The sequence below is a fragment of the Ictalurus furcatus genome, chromosome 19, assembly GCF_023375685.1.
Source record: "Ictalurus furcatus strain D&B chromosome 19, Billie_1.0, whole genome shotgun sequence".
Taxonomy (NCBI): domain Eukaryota; kingdom Metazoa; phylum Chordata; class Actinopteri; order Siluriformes; family Ictaluridae; genus Ictalurus; species Ictalurus furcatus.
Genome location: NC_071273.1, coordinates 20,719,773 through 20,743,770, shown reverse-complemented (window position 1 = coordinate 20,743,770; position 23,998 = coordinate 20,719,773). Strand labels below are relative to the sequence as shown.

The following is a 23,998-nucleotide window of genomic DNA, read 5'->3' as shown; positions in this document are numbered from 1 at the left end:
ACACCAGAGGCATACGGTCTATTTCATTGTTTGTGGCTACATTCCATACCATCATCTTCACAGATTGTAATTCATTTCTTATTGTTCTCTGAGTAACTGTTGTTCCTGCTGGCTTCTCTCTTATCTTCCTGTGTGGGCACTATACTGTAAAAACAGCACCGTCGTTCGGATGAGACGTTAAACCGAGGTCCTGACTCTTTATGGTCATTAAAAATCCCAGGACGCTTATCGTAAAAGAGTAGGGGTATAACCCCGGGGTCCTGGCGAAATTCCCCCATCGGCCCTTCTCCACCACGGCCCACTAATAATCCCCATCCCTGAATTGGCTCCATCACTCTCTCCTCTCCACTAATATCTGGTGTGTGGTGGGAGTTCTGCCGCACTATGAGTCCCCTACCCTTCCCCCACCCCCGAATACTATGTAAAGCACTTGACTGTCTAGAAAAGCGCTATATAAATGTAACTCTAACTAACTAACTAACTAACCTTATCATTAGTCTGAAAGCATGTCGCACCTGTCCCATGACTATTAGCTGTGGCGCTGTGAATTTTTCATCTGCATATCAACAAACCTACATAGCTCTCTGCTATGGCTCTGTAACTTTTTCCAGTTAAGCGTCGTTTAATAACGTTGTCCCTGAGAACTTTATTTTCTCTCCGAGACTGAAATTAATAGCAATTTCTTGTGGCCAGTGATACATGGGGACCCTTTGAACGCTCTTTCAACCACCTACATTGCCATTTCTATCAGCTGTTCTCTATTCTTGCCAGAGAGCCAGGATTTCTTACGTTCACACACACTTATATTTTCAATTTCCCCCCGACTACATCATGGTGAAGAGGTCTATGTGATGTCAGCTTGGCTAGACAACGGTAGCTGTGTCTCTACTTTGAGGTGGTGCTGCTTTATTTGAGACAAATCTTAGAATTAAATACTCTGGACTTGTTATATGTCCAGCAATATAGTCCTGGCAATTTTTATTGTATTGTAAATATAACTGACTGGTGAATAAAAAGGGAGTGTGCAGGTGTGTGAAAGACAGAGAGATAAAATATGACTGTAAATAAAATCATCGTCCATTCTACTCAGTATACCCAGATAATCATTTTACGGTGCGTGTAATACATGACAAATAGTCACTCTTGGCACTACAGATATATTCTGCCATATATGAAAGCCACCAATAATCTGAATGTAGTAAAATTTACTTACAATATCCTGTCAATATACTATCCAATCCAATATATATCACGTTTGCCGCTCAGCTCCGGGATTAGGGGTTCGAATCCCACCTCCACACTCTGTGCGGAGTTTGCATGTTCTCACGGTGCATCGGGGGTTTCCTCCGGGTACTACAGTTTCCTCCCCGAGTCCAAAGACATGTGTTGAATGGTTGACTGGCATTTCCAAATTGTCCGTGGTATGTGAAGGGCAGTTATATTTCTAAATTAGACAAATTTTTTATTTTTTTTTTTTTTTTGGACCCCACTTTTTTCATCACTTTCTAATGAAACACACTTTCATGAAGAAAGAAGCAGAGGTGCACAAAGGAGGCAGTAATACGAGTCAGCTAATGAAAGCCCAGAGACCTCCAGAGTGGTGGCTGCCCTCCAAATGGCAAGCGGTCAGTCACAATGCAGCACAAAGTGCGCACTTACCCGATCCTCATTTAGCTGCACACGTAGTGATTGAGGATGTAAGCAGAGAACATGAAGTCAGCCGGAAAGACTTTGCTATGGATTCGTGCAGCTGATGCAAGAGCTAAACCTAAATGACTGAGCGCGGTATTTTATATATTTATTTTTAAAATGCTAGTACTGCAATCTAGATTAAAGCTTTAAAAATTCCACTAAGCAACATAAACCCCCCAACAAATATGATAAAAAGGGACAACTTTACATTTCTTTCATAATATACTCATACTCATACTCATACTCACAGAGATGCTGGCTTTGAATGAGCCTGGATTTTTTTTTTTTTCTACATAGAGAGGTTGTCATGTTCATCGTGACCACAACATCTAACATGAGTTGTATTTTATAATGAATAGCTGACTTTATAATGTCGATTGTATTGTTCGATAACCAGACGCATCAAATCGAGAGCCTCGTATCGGAAGATTTGAAGAAGAAGCTGCAAGAGTACAATAATCGCTCGTAAAACATTACACCACAGCGCTTTGGAATTCTCGAATCTGATTGGTCAGAAGGTGTTAATCAATTTTCTATACAATAAAAGTTGCTGTCGTCGCTATAGTTGGCAGAACCAAAAAGTCCAGGGTGTAAGCCTGACTCAAACCCACACAATGCTGTACAACATGCATTAAACACACACAACCAGCCTGGATTTTGGCTCGACTCCACCCAGGTAGCAGGATCTGGATCAGATCCGACTCCGCCCCGTGGACTTTCTTTCCGACAGTCCAATATAGATATGTGCATGCCGTCTTTACTTACATACCGTGTGAAAGCACAAGAATGACGCTCTACACTCACTGAATGAACAGTGACTACGTTTACATGGACAGCAGTAATCTAATTATTGACCTTACTCTGAGTAAGATAATAATGTGATTAAGGTGTTTACATGAGTCGCTTTTAGAATACTCCTGTCATGTTCCCGTTTTACATGTTTTAGAACATAATTAGATTAACAGCCCGCGTCATTACGTCACCGTGCCACGCCGTCAGTCTTCGTTATGGTACCGTATACAGTTTTGGGTGTTTTTATTTATTTTTTTTTACGAACGCTTTAAGTGCAGTTAATTATTTGTCATGCTGTACGTGCTAATAGACAACTGCTTGAAGCGGTGGGTGTGTCCCAAATCGCGTAGTTACCGTCTATATAGTAGCCGAGATACATGTATTTTTCCCCACTACAGGCCTATAGTAGGAAAGTATGCGATTTGGGACACAGCCGAACTCTCTTGTTCGCCGTAAAACGTAAAACTGCCGTGTGTGATCGTGTCCTGTCGCAAAATGCGGTGAAAACTCCCACACGATGTTCATAATGTGATTAAGGTGTTTACATGTCACTACTACACGTCCATAATGCGACTAAAACAGGGAGTACTCCACCTGTCCTAATTAGATTATTGCTTACTTCGATTATGACCTTAATTAGATTAAGGTAAGTAAAAATTGCTGTTTACATGCTAGTTTCTTAGTTAGAGTATGGTCTTAATCGGATTAAGAGTGGATTATTGTTGTCCATGTAAACGCAGCTATTGACAGCACCATCAAAGAAATATAAATATGTATTTATCGCATTTGCCATGATCGGTCATTGATGTCATTCGTGAGCACATCAGTGCATCGTCTCGGTCGTAGCACTTGACATATGTTCACGGTATAAAGTGATTCGGTTCATCAGATCAGATAAACAGTTTATCAAATATCAGTTCATCTCTAATAAAAAGGTGCTAGGAGTATCTACATCAAGCCTAATGCTAATATAAAAGTGACTCTGAGAAGGAATGGACAAAACATAAATTCATTCGCTAGCCCACTGGGCAAGTCAAAGATGTCCAATCCCAGGTTTTGGTCCCACCAGGATTTTGCCATTTTGCGATCGCAGAAATTAATGCAAAATCAAGGAAACTCCACAATATCTGGAAGGAGCTTGCAATTTTTCTAAATTACCACAGATTTGGGCCAAGGCGTGTCATGTGACTTCAGCCAAAGCCCTCTTCGATTCATGTCGTGAGTACAGCTACATGCGTACAGCTAAACGGTCTCATTTACCAACAAACATCACTGTGAAAGACATTTTCGCCAATTCAAGTAGTTTTCCGCAAAAAAACCCCCACAAATCGCCAATTTTTTTTTTTTAAAAAGCCGCAACAAAATCAAGCGTTTTTGCCTGCAACAATCACGAAAAAATAATAAAAAACTCAGCAAAATCCTGTACAGACTGTTCAGCTAGACTAAAAAGTAATAGCGAACATCATGAAATAAAAAAATAAATCAAATAAGGGCTGGTGAGGCAATTAGATCGTCAAGTACGTTAATACAGTCCAACAGAAACAAACAAATACATGATCATGTTTGAGCCCTTGACAGAAATTCAGCAAGCTGTTGGACGGAAAGTCCTCTGTAAGCCGTTACGTTCTGTCCTCGCATGACTTATAAAAGATAATGTCCAAGCCGAAACCTGTTATTCTTGTGTTGATCCAGTGATGCAACATAACGGCTTTTCGTTTCATCAGTGTTTCCACAGAAGTTCCATAGAGCACAAAAGAGTGACCCCTAAAGTTTCATCAACAAAGAAAGAATACTGCAACACCTTTATGAAGAACCGCTCCATCATACTCACACGTGTGTCACACAGTGGCTTCATTCAACGATTCATTCACACGATGAATCATTCACGCACCAAACCACAACATCTGGACACGATTCACGTTACTCTTGTATTACCAAACTCGTATTTATAAACCGCACAGCTGAATTATAACGCCGCCATGTTTATGAATAACACCGCGTCCTTTTTAAAATCGATTCCGTCTTCCCTCTAGGCTCCAGCGCCTGAGACAAATGTCACAATCAAGCACGTCATCCTTCCACTTTCTCATTAAACGAGAGCAGAAGGAATAATCTTGGGAGAGGGGAAGAATTTAATACGTTGTTTCATCTTCGGTGTCTGATAGCACACCAGCGTAAGATTCATTTTAATAGCAATTACTGGTTCTCTCACTTTGGGGCCTTTATTGCGCTCACGATTCAGCCTTTATGTAATGGCATGGGTCATAAGAGGAGTGTGTGTTAGGCTTGTTATGGTGTCACGATTTCACAGTGCATGATGGAATTGTGACTTGCAGTGTACCTCAGCAAAAGTTGTGTGAAAAGAACTCGATTAATAAAGCGAAATAAATCTGGGAGATTTATACGGCTTTATAAAGTATTTTCTCATACATGGTGGAAACAAGCTTCCATAGGCACGCTCTCTTTCGTTTTATAAGAACGGTGTGATCAATACAACGTATAAGATTTTACGCAAAAACGGTTCTCAAAAAATATCTTCCGGACGTCTTTTTCCGATCGGATTAGTTTTACGTGTGGAGGACGGATAACGCCATCACCGTCGGAATATCTCTGGGATTTGAGTTCCAGCTGAATCAGACATACCAGTCATTTTTAAAGAACACGCCTATACACATATGCAAAAGGGAAATTATTTTCTTCACATATCCCTGCTTGTTAGGAGTGCAGGGTCAGCCATGATCCACCATCCCTGGAGCAGAACGGGTCAAGTGCCTTGCACAAGCGTCCATCATTAACAGCGTGCTGGAGAACTCCTGCACCACCAAGGATCATGAACCTAGAACCTTTACCACAGAGAGCCACCTCTGCCTGTCTGAAAAGATTATGCCATCGGTCATGTGTTTCACCTACTATAAAATGACCAGTAGATATAACCCGGGTAATACGTACACGTATACGCATATCCCATCTGAATTGACATGTTTGTAAAGCTGGCATTATAGCCTCGATCATCTCACGCCAAAACAAAACATTGGAGGAGTTTAAAATCCAGCACAATAAAAATATGAACAATGCTAAAAAGGACTCGCTGAGGTGTATAATGATCCTTTTTATTTATTTATTTATTTTTAAAGCAGGTGCTGAATTACAGTCTGTACAGGATTTCCTGGAGTTTTTTTGCAGCTGCATGAAATTGTTCTGCGCGCTCGTTCGCGGTGATGTTTGTTGGTAAACGAGACCTTTTAGCTGTACTCGTGTTCGACGCACGTGAATAGGAGAGGGCTGTGACTGAACGTGCGTTGTGATGACGTCACACGACGTGCCTTGGCTAAAATCCGCGGTCATTTTGAAAAACTGCGAGCTCCTCCAAATATTGTGTCATCTGCTTGATTTGGCGTTCATTTCGGTGATCGCAAAATCCTGAAGGGACTGGAATAAGACTCAATTATTACACTAAACAACCTGCTTAACTCCGATCATTCGCTATAACAATATTTCTTATTAACTCATACATTAAACCAGCCCTGAACACAAGTTGTTTTGTTTTTTTCTTCCCCAAACTCCTCTTGGTTTGCTGAAAATTGTTAGCGCCGCAATAAATTCACATTTTTCCATTGAAAATGTAGACTTTCTCAGTAAATTTCCAAAGTCCAGTCACGTCTGAGAGTAAAAGGATAACATGCTACATGAAAACATTAGCCGCAGAACCTGTGTGCTAATCCGGCTAGCTGGCTAGCTAACCTAGCTAGTGCTAGTGGGGAACAAATGATGTCCTATGGTAATGTTATATTTTCCAGATTAAATAAAAATCACAGAGAATATAACAATGTACGTGGAGACTCAGATACTGATGCCCCAATTCTCTGACTAAAACAGGCTAGTTACCTAGCATGCAGCTAGGCTAAAACCATTAGAATATTCTGTATTCACATAACGTGGGAGAAATCAGCAGGACAGGAACTTCAAAGTTGCCATTCACTCATTGACCTTTTGTCTAATAGATAGAAAGGGCGATTGTAGTTTTAAATCTAACGTTAACTGGCATTAGCATAAATTCCTTTAAAAAAAAATCTTATCCAAGTTCATTTCCATTGCCGTGCACATTTCAGGATCTGGCCAGAGCAATCTGGGATGTCAGAAAGCTCGAAAAATTCCCACTCAGATGTCAGTGCGTGTGATTTTTACTCGAATTGTGCCAATTATGTTTAATTAAGCTTATTCCCATTTGAGATTAATGCAGCATTAAGCAATAACGAATGGGAGAAGGACACGAAGGTCATCCTTTACCCCAACGCTTATTCTAATTCTGCTTATTCCCAAACAGCTTCTTCACATATACTTATAAACCATGGTATTTCAGAAGTAGCGTAGAGATGTTCGCAGACTCTTGGCGTGTTTCAGAGTGCATAAAAACAAAAAGAACCTATTGTTCTACATAATTTCTGAGCTATAGTAACATTTAGATGATTTGATAGTGAAGAATCCTGATGTAGTATCACACCATACACAGCTCTATTCACACTCTCGTTCTCACAGCAGGAACACCTTTAAAAAGGAGAGAAAATAATCAGGAAGTGTGCCGACACGGGACATCTGTTGCCAGAGTAACGGGTCTGAGAGGTGTCTGAGAAAGCTTCTTATCACATTTGGTTAAAGTGGCCATAAAAACAAAACTGGTGTTTTAAAGTCTCTTGGTTCCGAGGACACAAATGAGGCAGTATACACTGATCAGCCATAAGATTAAAACCACTGACAGGTGAAGTGAACAACGTCAATTATCGTGGTACAGCGGCTTCGGTCATGAAGCCGCTGTACCACGATAACCACGATATATGGGTGGGATATACTAGGCAACGAGTGAACAGACAAAGTTGATGTGATGGAAGCAGGAAAAATGGGCAAGCGTAAGAATCTGAGCGATTTTGACAAGGGACAGATTGTGATGGCTAGACGACTGGGTCAGAGCGTCTCTAAAACAGCAGGTCTTGTTGGGTGTTCCTGGTGTGCAGTGGTTGGTACCTACCAAAAGTGGTCCAAGGAGGGACAACCGGTGAACCGGTTCTGATCCGATCCCACAGAAGATTTACTCTAGCACAAAATGTTGAAAAAGTTCATGCTGGCTATGATGTACTGTGTGTTCTGACACCTTTCTATCACAGCTTGCTGCATATAGTGCCCACGCTGACCCCTGTCCACCGCCGAAAGCACCTACAATGGGCACGTGAGCATCAGAACTGGACCATGGAGCAATGGAAGAAGGTGGCCTGGTCTGAAGAATCATGTTTTCTTTTACATCATGTGGATTTAAAGGATCTGCTGCTAACGTCTTGGTGCCAGATACCACAGCACACCTTCAGAGCTCTTGTGGAGTCCATGCCTCGACGGCTCAGAGCTGCTTGACCTACACAACATTAGTCAGGTGGTTTTAATGTTACGGATGATAGGCGTGTATATCGCATGAAAAAAAAAAGTCTTTTGTAGATATTCTCATTTTTAATTGGATGGGAAAACATCCAATTGAAAAAAATGTTAGACGATTCATCGTGTACTCATCAAACTGCACCCACCATAGCAGCTAGTTAGCAACAGACATGAGCACTGTGTGCAGTGTCCGGTTCCCCACCATGTTTTTCTCTTTTTAACCCATCGCTTGTGTGTTGAAAATATGGTTGGAGTTTGTGTTTGCGCTCATTCCCTCTCTAAACTCTTGATCTCGGCTCAAACGTTTGAGACCTCACTCCACAAACATTGCCGGTTACACGGAGCGTGATGCAGTACATCTACGCAAACACGGCCTGCAGTTAGCATACAGCTAATGTGTGTACGAGATGGCATTTGGAGATATCGAGGCACTTTAGTGTGCATGCGCGTGTGTGCTCAATTGTGCATCGGCCAGAAAGCTTGTTTATGGGCACGTTTGGGTTTTTTTTATTTATTTATTTATTTTTACTGCCTTATGTTAAACCTTTTAGTCTTCCCTCCAGGGAGTCTAATCGTCTCACTGCTGCCAATCAGGTTGGAAACCGAACAAGTTGCAAAACTGCAGTGAGAATTCTCACACAGATGAAAACGAGCTCACGTTGAACTCTCAGCCAGCTTGCTACGCCGCTGATGTTGCGTGTGTTTGGATTCATCAGGAAGCACGGTGTGATGTTGATTCAATCAGGTCTTTTGACACGCTTTCTCCCTGACTTCCTGTTTGAAAAGGAAATTCATCAACATATGAAGCAATTTCATAGTAAAGAATAAAGAATAGAAAATACATAAAGTGCAGTACACCGTGGCTGTGTTTGTGCTTGTTTTTATGTCTCTGAAATGTCCCCACAAGGATAAGAATACCTGACCGTTTTGAACTTGGCTAGTCCCCACAACATTCCTCTTGGTTACTGAGTTTAAGGTTAGGGTTAGGTTTATGTGTAACATGGTATTAATTACCTGCATTAATGACATCCATGGAAGGTCCAAGGTACAAGGATTGTAAAGTGGGTTACGAGTGTGTTGACATGGCTGTGGTGAACCGTAAAGGTGATGCTTCTGCAACTTGTCAGCAGATGGGATTACGATCATAATCGCATTAAGATTCAGAACAAGGCGTGCTGACAAACGCACATACTGATCTACCGCCTCATTAAAACAATACGGCAAAGACGAATAAAATGTCCGCGTAACTCACCTAAACAAGCTGTTTTAACAATTGGTGATTTATTTTAAGGGTTGGTAATCACGGCTCAAAGTCCTAAAAACATTTGCTGCGGTAACATAAACCCAACTGAAATCCTCCAGATGTTTACTTTAAACAAAATGGTTGTATGACGTACTGTCCCTCCAGTTCACCATCGCAGAAATTAACGCAAAATCTTTTTTTTTTTTTTTTTTTTTTTTTTTTTTTTTAAATATCCGCAGATTTGGGCCAAGACGTGTCACGTGACGTCATCACAACACGCATTCAATCAAAAGCGTCTTCGATTCACGTGCGTCGAACATGACAACGGCTAAAAGGTCAGAAAAGGACTGTGCAATTGCAATGTTGCCAATTCATGTAGTTTTCCGCTAAAAAAAAAAAAGCCCTGCGTGTTGCATCGCAAATTTTGAAGAAAAAAAAAGCCGCAGCAAAATCGAGCATTTTTGCCTGCAACAATCACAAAAAAAACTCCGCAAAATCCTGTACGGACTGGGTGTAACTGCTTTATAACACAGGGTTTAGGTGGAAAACTTGGAGTTCAAAATCTCAATGCGGTTTAAGTGCATATCCTCAGATAATGCTGCTACGAGCAAAGCAAGCCAGTTCCTTTTTTTTTTTTTAAATGATTGAGACTCACTGAATGTTACTACACAAAACAAGGACAAACTGCAGGTTGTAAGTTGCGTCGAAATATAACATTAATGAAAATGACACCAAGTTACACAAAGCAATTAAAATAATAACCTAGCAAAAGTAGAACAGACTCTGGTCCAAGCTGCATTTTCATGCCTTAACTTCAGCTAGTTAGTTAAGGTAAGGAATCACTGATGAGCTGCCGTTGAGTTATTAAGAAATAATGCACACCGTTGGCCGCATCACCAGCTCGGGTGTGTATTATTTTACAATAATTCAACGGCCCATCGTCGATTATTCCGCTTATACCACAGTTACCACAGCTCAAGACGATGTTCAGATGTTTTATTTCAAGACATTGGTCAGGTTTCTGTCTTTAAAACGCTCGTGCGTGAGGAACTAATTTATTACACAGCCCATCTCAAGCCTCCGTTGCTAATTCCCAAATGTCATTTTACAGCTAGCAACGGAGGCTTGAGCCACTGAGATACAGTTATTAAAGAGAGCGAGAGAGAGAGAGAGAGAGAGAGAGAGAGAGAGAGCGAGAGAGAGAGCGCACAGGGGGTTTTTTTTCGCTCCATGCTAATAATACACAAACAGAACGCATAATTAAATAAATAAATTAAAATGGTACTAAATGGATGCAGATTATTTTACTTAATTTTTTTTTTTTTTAACTTAATCTTTATCTTTGTAGGCATTAAAGAAAATCATCATCATCAAACTCAGTTTAACTTTTTGTTTATTTTACTACCGTTTTTGTAGAAATGTCGTAGCAATTCAATGTAATAAAGCATAGTGTAATAACTACACATTATGTAATAAGTATTATATTATTAGATATAGTTATAATGTTCATAATGTAATCATTTTCTCAAAACATAAGAATATCTTGAGCTGAAGGTAATAATGATTTTTTACATTATGAGAAATGCATTACATTATAAACTCACCAAAAACACTGTCATATTGTAATAACGGTAATGCCTTACAATATATATATATATATATATATATATATATATATATATATATATATATATATATTTTTTTTTTTTTAAATATAAATTACTCCTTTACAGTACATTTTCTAAATGTAAATCTAGTCGTAATCTACCTACGAAATGGCCATTGTATAGTGGCCAGTATGGGGGCTTGTGTCAGAGCGAGAACGTATATCAGAGAAGCTCTGGCAGATCTTTTGCAACTTGAGAAGGATAAGGACTGTTGCATTAGCATGATGGCGCTGTAGAAAGGAGCTGGACGCACAAGTGGCCTTGCTCCAAAACTAAAGAAGCTTTTTGGTCAGCATATTCGACGAGTGTGGGTGTGGGTTGTACTAAATGGTCTGCACTTATATAGCGCTTTTATCCAAAGCGCTTTACACTCTCTCATTCACACACACACACACACACACACACACACACACACACACACACACACACACCAATGGTAGCAGAGCTGCTATACAAGGCGCTAACTTGCCATCGGGAGCAACTTGGGGTTCAGTGTCTTGCCCAAGGATACGTCGGCATGCGGAATCATGCGGGCCGGGAATCAGACCTCCAACCCTATGATTAGTGGATAACCCGCTCTACCACCTGATCCACCGCCGCCCCAAGACGTGTTCTTTGGATGGTTTGCCATAAAGGACCTCTATTGGAAGAAATAAACTGCACACTGCGTAGTGTTGCGTTTCAACATAAAATATTATTTTTCTTTGAATATGAGGTTGGACTGTTCTAGTGTTTGTCTGAAGACGTACAGTAGGTGATTATACTGTGTAAAAGGGTGTTCCCAGTATATTTCTTCTTTTTCTTCAGCACTCCCAGAAACATTTGTAGCCTTTAGGGTGTATTCTTACACCATAGTTGCCTCCTAAGTATGTTGTTTTATTGGTTTTTAATTGGTGGCTGGTTGAACGGTTCCATTGTTGTTTATTTAGTTATGTTATGAACATTATTTTTTAAAGATACTGGTTTTAAAAAGGGATTTTTTTTTCTTTTGCCATATTTCTACTGTGTTTGGGTTGTAGTAGACAGTAGGCTATACGTTGTGTATATATACACACATACACACATGCACACACACACACACACACACACCGTGTCATTGCTCACCGTCGTTCATCAGTATTTATCATCAGCATTCTTTCACTGTCGAATTGAAAAACATTTAATGTCCTCTTAACTGAAGCTATATGAAGTAATGTACAATAATAATGAAAGTTATTTTGTAAAAATAATAATTATAGCACGAATATTTAAATCTGGTGCATTTCATACGTCGATTAAGACTAGATTTAGATTCAGAAAATGTACTGTAAAGGAATACCAGTGGATTTGTGTTTTTTTTAAAAAAAAAAAAAAAAAAGGCATTGCAGTTATTACAATATGACAATGTTTTGGTGAGTTGATGCAATAAATTTCTCATAATGTACAAATCATGATTACATTATGAGCCCAAGAATGTATTACGTTTTGATAAAATGATGAACTTTTGAGAAAGGGAACATTTTATTACATTAATATAATACTTATTCCATCATGTGCAGTAATTACATTACGAGTTGCTACAGTCCTCAAGTATCGTGATAGTATTTTTGTCATATTGCCCAGCCCTATTTCCCTGGTTGAAATCGTGGCCATGACGTGCTCATACGCGTTTACGCGCTTGTTCTTTATAACCTTATCTAGCGGAGTTTAAATGGAGCGCATTAACTAGCTACATTAGCTAGCTTGGATGGAGCAGGGCTGCAGTAGAGAAGAGCGGGTTGAGTACAGTATGTTTTTGTTTCCGTTGTGTCTGAATCCCTCGTTGTTACTGACCAATAGCAGCTGATCTTTCAGAACACACTCACTTGGCATCGACTCTAGACATTTCTTTTCGCCTTGCTGCTAGCAACGAACTCCTCGCGCTGAGTTTTACGCTTAAGATGTTTGATTAGTTTTCTTGTGTTGTAGGAAGTTGCAGTAGTTCTTTCTCTTGATATTTTCACAGAGTACAGCTTGCAGTCCGCTTTGCTTTGATTGCCTTCGTTAAGGCCGGATTACAGCCTGTTGCTTTGTTTATGACGACATACACTAGGCTTACGCCACATAATATCACCAGGTATCAGATCTTGATATCGGAGGATTTGGATTGGATCGACATTGGATTTGATAAACTTTTTACACGCACTAGCAAGAGAGTTATGAAAGCACCGACACCTGATGGTATACAGTAGAAGATACTGAGAACGATGTTAGATCACAACAACATATCCTTATATATTGTCTAGTCCTACTCAATAATGTTTTTGGGTTGTTGTTGTTTTTTGGGGTTTTTTTGCAGCTTTAACATACTTCTGTTTCGTCAGCCCACAACGTTGACAAAATGCCAGGAAATGCTTCTAGTTTTGTACGATTATTTATTTTCATCTTTTAAACTTTAACCTTTCTCTTCTTCCTGTAGAAACTAGGCGGTGAGCGTATATGTGCATGGGGGAGATTTTGACAACCACTGGGTTTCCCCCTTAAGTGGCTTATTCCACACGGCCCGAGCTAAAGATTACACACACACACACAAGTGCTGAATGTGCACAGCACACGTTTAACAGATCGCTTAAAACACAGAACACACACACAAAGAGAACACTTAAATAACAGCCATGCATTTAGAAACTAGGTTCATAATCAGAAGGAGGATAAACAAAAAAAACCCACAACCTAGAAGGGTTTCTAAACAAACCCTGCACCTCATATCGGCACTAGTGTGTGTCATAATAACGCGTGTAAAACACAAACATTTTATTTTCTCAGACATTGCATATAAGTATCATTTTAGTAAGAGACACAGAGAGACACAGAGAGACACAGAGAGAGAGAGAGACACACACACACACATACACAGAGAGAGACACAGAGAGAGAGAGAGAGAGAGAGAGAGAGAGAGAGAGAGAGACACACACACACACACACACACACACACACATACACACACATACACACACAGAGAGAGAGAGAGTTACAGCGAGGGAGAGATGGTGAAAACGAGGACAAGGCCAGGAGCACAAGTGAAAGTGGAGCAGGCAATTAAGATCTTCATGGCCCTAAATGCTGGCTCTCCTGTCTCTCTCCCATCTCCCTTTCTCACACAAATCTCTCATGGCATCCTTTCTCTACTAATAAAAGCCTAGATGTGTGAACGAGTGTGTGTGCACGGTGTGGTTGTGTGTTTACGTAAGACAGTGTGAACCGCTTAATGTCTCTGGGTGGTTTCCCCCCCCCCCCCCCCCGATACACCTGTTGAATGATCATGTGATCTTTTGGCTGAATAATTCACACAGTCCAGCGAGTACAAGCCCAGCCCCCCCCCCCCCCACCGCTCCCCCCACCGCTCCCCAGACACACACACACACACACACACACACACACACACACACACACCAGTGAAAAACAAAACTTGGACTATCATGACCGTGACAACTTTCGACATGCAACAAGCCATGTAATGAGTTCATTTTTTAAATTGACAGACGAACTAAATTACAGAAAGACGTGCACGTCTCACTAAAAAAAAAACACAACATCATTTCCTGGTGAAAACAAACAGGGAGAATGTATTAGGCACAACAATACCGAATCCTTCTTGGCAGCTACTCGGCCACCTCCATCACCCTTTCAAATAAGAAAATATGCACACGCTCAAAGATGATATAAGCGCTTCCTGTTATAAGCAGTATTTCATAGTCTTAACCAGCACAGCTGCCAAGAAAAGTGCATTAGTAAGTTAGAAAAATCTGAAAGAAAAAAAAAAAAAGTCTTTACAAAGGAGTTAAATGAACGTGGATTGTACAGTACTCCTGAGGAAAATATGGTGTAGGAAAGAAACCAGAATCATTTACTAAACCATGCTTTAATATTTATACATCACATACCCTTGATTAAATCAGAATAACCCAAGTTTATTCCCCCTTCTCTATGCACCGGAGAGTGAAATATTTTATCATTTGAAAATTTATGGTGACAGTTTTCAAATATTTCAGAATACGCTATAAATCATGTTGTGAAATATTTCAGATCATGAAAACGTTCACATTATGGTGAAGAGATGTAGGATCTGTAATGATATAGGACTGATATACATGTATAAATAATATATGCAGCTCACTGCATTGCAGTGTGGGGCGGTTTTATTACCCAGCTGTTTTACTGTTTACTTCATTATATTGTATTTATTAACTATTTTTAAGACATTTCAAATGAATCAAATCAGAACACACTCTTCGTACCATCATTGTAAAATGCGGTGTTATGTTGGATGCGTGTTAAAATCCGGGACAACCGACTACACCTTACTGTAACTAGGACTGGGCGATGTATTGAGTTTTGGAGATGTATTGATATATTTTCTAAAGCGACAGAGCACGAGGGAATATCGTTAACCTCGAGATGTAGATAGATGGATGTTGCATTAAAACTTACTTAAGCTTATTCAACTTGCTAGTTTTTGCGTCTCCGCGCGTAACCCCGCCCCCCCACTCACTCGCTCCCGTTTTCTGGCGCGACATGGAGGACGACACAGCCACAAGGCCAAGACAGCAACAGTGAGCTGGTTTGTAAGAAGAGAAACACTGGATGGTTCGGGTTTAAAAGGTCACTTGAGCATCAGAGCAAGGTAATATGTAGACAGTGCAATAAACAAGTCGCAACACGTGCTGGAAGCACTACGAACCTCTTTCACTACTTACAACAGTGACATAAACTACAGTAGGAATGTATTAAACTTCGTGGAAGTCGTGCTGTTGCAAGTCAGACTGGAAAGCCTTCTGTCCCAAAACAAACCTCTTTACAAGCTTCATTTACTCAGGGTGTGCCCTATGAAGAGAAAAGTGCCAAGTGGAGAGATATACCGGCGGCGGTAGCTTTCCACATTGCTAAATTATGTTAAATAACGGAAGAGGTATTCTCAGGAGATGTGCACATTTTTATTTAATATAAAGATTTTTTGTTTACATCTTGCTATTTACACAGCTGTGTGTATTCTCAAACAGGAAGAGGAACCCTTTATTTGCACTTTATTATGATCAATGTCTTATAAGTAAAGGTGTTTGAGACACCTCACATATAGTTGGCTTACAATTGAGCATTTAACAAACAAACAAACAAAATATATATATAGAGAGAGAGAGAGAGAGATATATATATAGATGTATATAGATATTAGATATATTATATACACACATATATACATACATACCTCGTATAATTGTAATTCAGCCCAAACATATTGAGATATGAATTTTGGTCCATATCGTCCAGCCCTAACTGTAACTTTTAAAAGTTATGAATATTTTCTCTACATGGGACAATATTGAAACTGAATCTCAAGTTCCTCGAGTTAGCTAGCTACTTATGATGGCTAACTTTATAAATCAGATTTCTAATCATTTCAAAACTAGCCAGCAAGATCAGAAAAGAAAAAAAAGTTAGCCATGTAGCACAATCTACTCTACTCTGTCAAAACAGTGTTTTTTTTCTAGCAAATTTCTTTTTTCATCAAAAAACAAACGTATTCTAGTAATAGCTCAAGCGAGCTACTTAGCCAATTAAGCTAACTGGTTATCCACAAATTTAGCCATAAACCAAAAGTTTCCATGAGATAATGTACCTCAGGCCACAGGAAGAGAACAAAGTCTGAAGCAATCACTGTAGATTTGTCTCACTTAGCCGGTTAATCTTAACTAGCGAGGCAAAACAGTGTGAAGAACAAAGCTTTCAATAAAACTTTCCCGCCTAGTTTCTGTCAGCGTGTGTACCTCTGTGACATCACGGTTCTCTTCTTAATAAATAAAAAGATTTTTAGTAACATACCGAATGTCAAGATAAAAAAATATTAGCTAAGCAAACCAAGACACAGACTTGAGTATCTTTAAGTGCATTTCATTTTCATATGGTCCAATCTTTGATATTTGACTTTTGTAATTTGAACAAACGGTGCACTGAAGACAATACATCATCCGTATCAGACATGCTGATCAATACATACACGTGTTGCTAAAAACGTATACGTATACTGTGTGTTAAATACACTAACACTCTGCTTGCCTGTACAGTATATTCATGTTGTTCATTTTCTGCAAGGGGGCAAAAACTATTTCACTTTCATTTTTAATGCTGATATTTCATTATTGGATGATACAAACAGTTATTAAAAAAATAAATAAATAAATAAATAAATAAATAAATAAAACTCAGTTTTCCCAAAACAATCATTCTGTTCAGCCCAACCTGCCAAACTAATGAAAATAAAGGCAGCGAGGGCATTTGAATGTGTACAACAGTTCACCCAGACAGAACTGAGCAGAGCACGAATGTCTCGGAGCTGTGTGTTGAGCTGCTTCGTGGCAGTGTGTGGGTGGCATGCTGGAGAGATGCAGCAATAACCCACACCGCCAACAGGGAAGACTGCTACAGTGGTGGGAACTGACTAATGACTAATACTGAGAGGGGAATAAAAAAAAAAATGATAATAATAATAAAAAAAAAACAGGTACAATGTAGAAAACATTTCTTTAGATAAAATGCAGCAGAAAGAAAAACACATACAAGCCAAAGACAAATCTAGAAAGCTCAATAAAGATAACAGAGTGCATCAGGAGAAACGAAAGCACAAGATCAAATCTTTTTCTTCATCAGGTTAGTGGGGCTACTCCTCGTGGGCAGCTCATTCTGATTACTGAGGTTAAGCTCAGTCATATTTTTATTTAAAACAGACATCCATGATATTTCTGTAAAAGAACAAAATAAAAATAAGACAAATAATGCCACTGAATCTCCACAGCTTTGGACCAATCATGTCAAAGAGCACGGAATGTTAAGCTACCCAAAAACGCCACAGACGGTTGCTAACCTAGCTAGCGAGCTAAATTAACTAATGTTAGTGAAAAAAGATTGTTTGGATTAGGGTATATTTCGAGGTTTAACTAAGTCACGGGGGGGGGAATCCAAGTCGAGATTCCGATACCGAAATGCCACTCGTGACAAATACAAGCTAGTTTACTAGCAGTTAGCAGCCTGCTAATCTAGCTAGAGAGCTAACTTAGCTAGTGCTAGTAAAGAAGAATAGTTTTGATGATGATATACTTGGAGTTTTAACTAAATCACTGAGAAAATACAAGTTGAGACTCGGATACTGAAATCTCACTTGTGACAAATACAAGCTACAATGCTCTCCGATAATATTGGCACCCTTGGTGAAGATGAGCAAAGAAGGCTGTGAAAAACTGTCTTTATTATTGAATTTTTTTGATCTTTTGTTCACAAAAAGAATTCACAAAAATACTCTGCTCTCATGAATATCAAACAATTGCAAACAACACTGGTTTATCGTGTAATAAATAAAAGGTGTGCAACAATTATTTCCACTCCTATGAATTCATATGAGAAAAATATATCTGAAGTATATTCCCATTAATATATTACTTTGTTTTCTTTTTGTTTTGTTTTTTAGTACACCTGGGTGACTAGGAACAGGAAATTGTTCAACGATGACTTCCTGTTTCATAGGGGTATAAAACATATGAGGTAACACACAGGTTAAATTCTCTTAATCATTCATAACAATGGGTAAGAGCAAGGAATATAGCTGTGATGTGCGACAAAAGGTTGTTGAGCTTCACAAAATGGGAAGTGGCTATGAGAAAATAAAATGCCCATTTCCACCATCAGGGCAATAATTAAGAAGTTCCAGTCAACTGGAAATGTTATGAATCGACCTGGAATTGGACATGTGTCTGTATCGTCTCAACGCACTATGAAGAGGACGGTTTGAGTGGCCAAAAAATCTCCAAAGATCACAGCTGGAGAATTGCAGTAGTTAGTTGTGTCTTGGGGTCAGAAAGTCTCCAAAACTACAATCCGAACTCACCTACATCACCACAAGTTGTTTGGAAGGGTTTCAAGAAAAAAAGTGTCTACTCTCATCCAAAAACAAACTCGAGCGTCTTCAGTGTGCCAGACACTACTGGAACTTCAAATGGGATCGGGGTCTATGGTCAGATGAAACCAAAATAGAGCTTTTTGGTAATAAACACCAGAGGTGGTTTTGGAGCACACAGAGAGGTAGCCATATGGAAAAGTACCTCATGCCCACAGTTAAATATGGTGCTGGATCTTTAATGTTTTGGGGCTGTTTTTCTACCAGAGGATCAGGACATTTTGTTAGGATACATGGCATCATGGACTCTATCAAATATCAACAGACATTAAATGAAACCTGACTGCCTCTGCCAGAAAGCTTCAAATGGGCCGTGGTTGGCTCTTCCAGCAGGACAATGATCCAAAACATACATCAAAATCAACACAAAAATGGTTCACTGACCACAAAATCAAGGTCCTGCCATGAACATCCCAGTCCCCTGACTTGAAAACCATAGAGAACCTGTGTGGTGAACTGAAGAGGAGAGTCCACCAGCGTGGACCTCGAAATGTGAAGGATCTGGAGAGATTCCGTATTTAACAAAGTTTTTTTTTTGGATAAACCTGTGTTTTGCTTGCAATTGTTCGATATCCATGAGAGCAGAGTATTTTTGTGAATTGTTTGAACAAAGGATCAAAAGGCTAAACAATAAAGACCATTTTTCACAGCCTTCTTTGCTCATATTTACCAAGGGTGCCAATATTACTGGAGGGCGCTGTAGTTTACTAGCACCGAGCAGCCGGCTAATTCGACAACAACAAAAACATTAATGATACTAGACTCTTAGGGACAGCAGAAAGTCGCAGCATGTTTACAAATCATATCCTCATGTACATTTATAGATCCTGGCATTTTTTGTAATTTTTTTTTTTAATTAAAGTACAGGTGTAGCGACAGTGTAGTGTAGTCTAGGGCGCAATAAACATACTTTATTCTATAAAGATTATTTTTAATGATTTAAAATGGCATGCTCAAGGGTACTTTAACAATTTATAACAGCCTCAACTTCAAAATCACACAGCGCATTATTCTGCCATGTAAAAAATATGATCCTTCATATCGATAGCTCATAAAGGAAGTCCGTCTGGGATTCCTGATAGCATCGGCAATCAACTCAAGCCCAATACAAGTCCAATATGATGTGCATAATTGGTATTTAACAGCTCAGAGTGAGGAAGTAGATGAATGGGAGAACCCTGATAGCAAGAAGGTCCACATTCAGAAGAGAAAGCCTGTCTAAACAAAAAAAAAAAAGTGTATCAGGAGGTGAGAAGGTTAGCTGTCTGGCTTTGGGTAGAATTATCCAGAAGACCCAAAGGCACGGTTAATACACAGCCGAGTGATGAGAGAATAAAGAGTGGATTAGTGCCTCTGGGTGACGTCTGTAATAACGTTTTTAAACAATGTAATAAAACTCGTGTCCAGGCAACAATTAAATGAACACACATGGATGTTTTTCATAAGACCAGGATGTCTGCATCACACATGGTCTGGCAGTTTTAATATATAGAGTATTATTTGATCATTTACAATTATATTTATTTATATTTGTTAGCATTGGGATACACCAGCTTTCAATTATTTCTAGTAAATGTTGCATGATGATATTGCATGTCGATATAAAGAGTCTTTCTTCCTCGTGGGTGGACAGTTGAAAGCTCCATGGCGTTGCCCAGTCCCATGTTTTGGTTGCCCGTTATGACGAGCTACTTTTCTAGTCAAGTGCATTAACAAAAATGAGTGCGTACTTCAAATGGAAGGGAATGTGACCATATTCCTTATTCTATGCTGATGATCTCTCAGCCTAACATTTTGGCTACGAACAGCATTCTTCTCTTCTCCCACCGCTCATGTAAAATATTTGAGTCTGGCCATGTGTTCGTTTTTATTTACTCCACATGCTGTTGTCAGAAGTTCATGTCGGCTTTGTGCTGCACTGCTCTGCATTTTGCTCAGTTTCGTAACGGTTGCCAAAAACATTCAACTATCTGTGCGATATAATTTATTCAACAAATAAAAACAATTTCTACCAATGACCAGAATGCATCCTGTAGAATGAGAGGAGGGAGAAAAAAAAAAACAAAAACACATGGGTGACCACATCAGCAGCAGACTATTGAACCAACTCGTCCATCCAGCAACTACGAATAAAAAAACCTAACTGCATCCAGCCTAGTGATTTTGGGCACTCGTGTAACCATCATCATATTTGCCCCTTTAATCAGTCTGAGGGATTGTGCTTCTCCGATTTCAAACAGTCCACGACTGTTTAATATGGATATGGATGCTAGGTAAATAAATATGATATGTAACTTTATACCCCCCCGAAAAAAAGGAAAAAGAGTCAGCATCTGCCTGCAAAATCAGGCATCTATCCAGACATCACTGCAAATTTCTCAGGGAAGGCTTAAGAGAAAGAAAGCGGACTGAGCTCCTATGTAACACTTCCGAATCAATTTGACCCAAAACGCCAATCTGTATAATCCGACTCAACCATCTGATGAGTTAACGGATTAAAAGTGCATTTTGAGTACAGAGCTACTTAAAGACAACGTCTCATCAAGCAAACAGCTGAATATCAATGAGAAAAGAATTATATGTACGTGTGTGTGTGTGTGTGTGTGTGGTAGATGTAGAGTGAGAAGGCTACCAGATAACTGCTTGGCAGGGCTACAAGTTGCCATGACTCCTGGCTCACAGGTTGCTATGACGGCAGTGTCCTAGCACCAAGCTCAGATCCGCCTCATCAGATTTATAGAGGAGATTACCATGTGCAGTCATAAACTGAGCTCTGGGACACACACACACACACACACACACACACACACACACACACCATGACCCCTGCCGAGTGGCAGAACCTCAAGGGCAGTCAGCCATCAAACCGGAAGCCTATATTATGGTTCATGTAGGATTTAATAAACCAGGCTGTTGTTCGTGCCCAACGAGCAAAGAACAGGATTATTTTCATGCCATAATCCAGGACGGTTAATCTAGGTCCATCAAGTGCATGAAGGGATTAGTCTATGAAAATACAGCAGCCCGTGAACAGGAACGACTGCTTTAGCGAGATGCTAAACACACTGACTCATGAATCAATACCGAGATGAAGGGACTCGATTCTCATTTCGCCACACAGACTCTCGTGTTCATGCAAAACTGCTGCTTCAGTTCATTACGACTCAATAACCGAGGGGGGAAAACAATCCGGGTGCTATTTACAGAACATAAGCGAAAGCAGGCACATCAAGGAGAATGAATTTTATCATCCATCGGTTGTTCAACATCGCGCGCATGGCCTTTTACGCACGTGACAAGAATGAACAAATAATAGGGTTGATGTAGAACTTTAAAACAAATGGGTTTCCTTAAGAACCTTTAAGAAACCTCTTAGTAGTGTAGGCATCGGTAGATTGACAGTTTACACCACCAAGTATACTAACACTCATCCACAGGGACATGCATGTCAAAAGATCTACAGAACCTAAAGCTAATAATACACACACATTAATAATAAAAAAAAAAAAGCAGTGTTATAGAAGAAAACCGTATAATCATTGATATCATAGAGGATTCCTTAAATTAACGCTCATTTAACATTTATGGAAGGAGTCTCCAGCGTCAGTGCTTTATTTTGCGCCATGGAAAAGTCTCTCTCGAGTTTCTCAGTAGCAGGACAAGCTGGGTTTTGTTTTGTTTTGGCCTTATTAACTTCAAGAGAGAAAAGGGGAGGGAACAACAGGCAGAAGTGATCTAACACAAGTGATATAACGTTGTATCACGAGACAAGTTAACATTAAAAGTAGCTATAAAGGGATAAAAAGCATCATGTTTAATTCATGAATGAATTCCATTGTGTGCCTGTTGGCAGACTGCTGTGGTAGAAGAGGAATAAAACACTTCATGATGTGCTGTTCTAGGAAATTAATACTTTTTTTTTTTTCTCCACGTGTCGGTTATTTTCCTATGAAGAGCACGCTTCGGTCGCGTTTTCATTCTTGCATGATGTTGATTTCATGATTATTTTAATATACAGTGCAGTGAAATTCATCATTGCTTCCTGCCTCAGGTAACATATTGGCGATACTAAACACTGTGTATCGTGAAGATGAAGTATCACGGTATAAGATCTTGCACCATATCCTCCCTCCTTCATGGTAAACACGACATTGGATGGAATATAGATGTGATAGTAAGATCACAAAGCAGTTTACTGCACAGCTTTTATTTTCCTCCTGGCCATCACGCCTAGCGGAAGCATGTCATGTCGTGTGCTTTGTTTTGTTTACCAGCAAAACACAAGTCGTGCTTTGCAAGTAGCAGTAGCGCATTTCGTTTCGTAAACATCACCGACAAACTTGGCGTGGTCAGAGAGCTCTCTCTCTCTCTCTCTCTCTGTCTGTCTGTCTGTCTCTCAATCTCTCTGTGTGTGTGTGCTTTATATACACAGATGTGTGTGTCTCGCGCCGTTTACAGGCAGCTCGCGCTCTTGTTGTCTCTTTTTTTTTTTCTTTTTTTAGATCTATTGTCCTGAAAGAAAGAGAGAGAGAAAGTTACTCACGTGCCGAGGATCTCCTTGAATTCAAACATTTGCTTGATGTCGTCCACTTGCTTTTTCCAAGAGTCCTTGGCGGTCTCTCCGTTCTCCTGAGCCATGGCGGAAACCGGGAAGAGCGCAGATGAGTCTGCTTACAGCAGCTGCCTGTGACTCTGAGAGATCCCCGGAGAAAACCGCGCTTTCCCACGCTTCGCTTTATATGTACGCCTGTGGATCACTAGCACGCGCATGCATGAAACCCGTGAAACGCGAGCTCTCTTTCTTGTGTGTCGTTTGTGCTACCCGACTCCTTTTTCCCCTCTCCGTGTAAGCGCGCGCACGCGCGTGTGTGTGTGTGTGTGTGTGTGTGTGTGTGTGTGTGGAAGAGAGCAAGAGATGAGATGAGATGAGAAGACAAGACAAGACAGAAGCACGCGCGCGTTTCCCTAGTGCTCGTGCCCTCCTTGCTGCACCTGCACCGGCTTAAACGCTTTGACGTAATTCTTATTCGAGCGTGCTCTATTGAGTGAGAGAGAGGGGGGGGGGCTCTCCCCGTAACGGAACGGAAAACGAGAGATCGTATATTAAGAGACTTGTTCACGCGCCCGCGCGCTGACGGTGTGCCAGCGGTTGATATGGCGATGAGGGAGATTTAGTCACACGGTGGGAGAGAAGGGCGGAGAGCGCGTGGGATTGAACGG

The 23,998-nt window shown here is 40.1% G+C and overlaps 1 protein-coding gene across 1 annotated transcript in view; it reads right to left on the bottom strand.

Annotated features, from left to right (window-relative positions):
- Positions 1-23,761, bottom strand: part of camk1da (calcium/calmodulin-dependent protein kinase 1Da) — a 77,871-nt gene extending 54,110 nt beyond the window's left edge. The window contains exon 1 of the mRNA XM_053650409.1: positions 23,322-23,761. Within this exon, the coding sequence (XP_053506384.1) occupies positions 23,322-23,416 (95 nt within the window). The 5' untranslated portion in view covers positions 23,417-23,761. The remainder of the gene's footprint in view (positions 1-23,321) is intronic.
- Between the last annotated feature and the right edge of the window lie 237 nt (positions 23,762-23,998).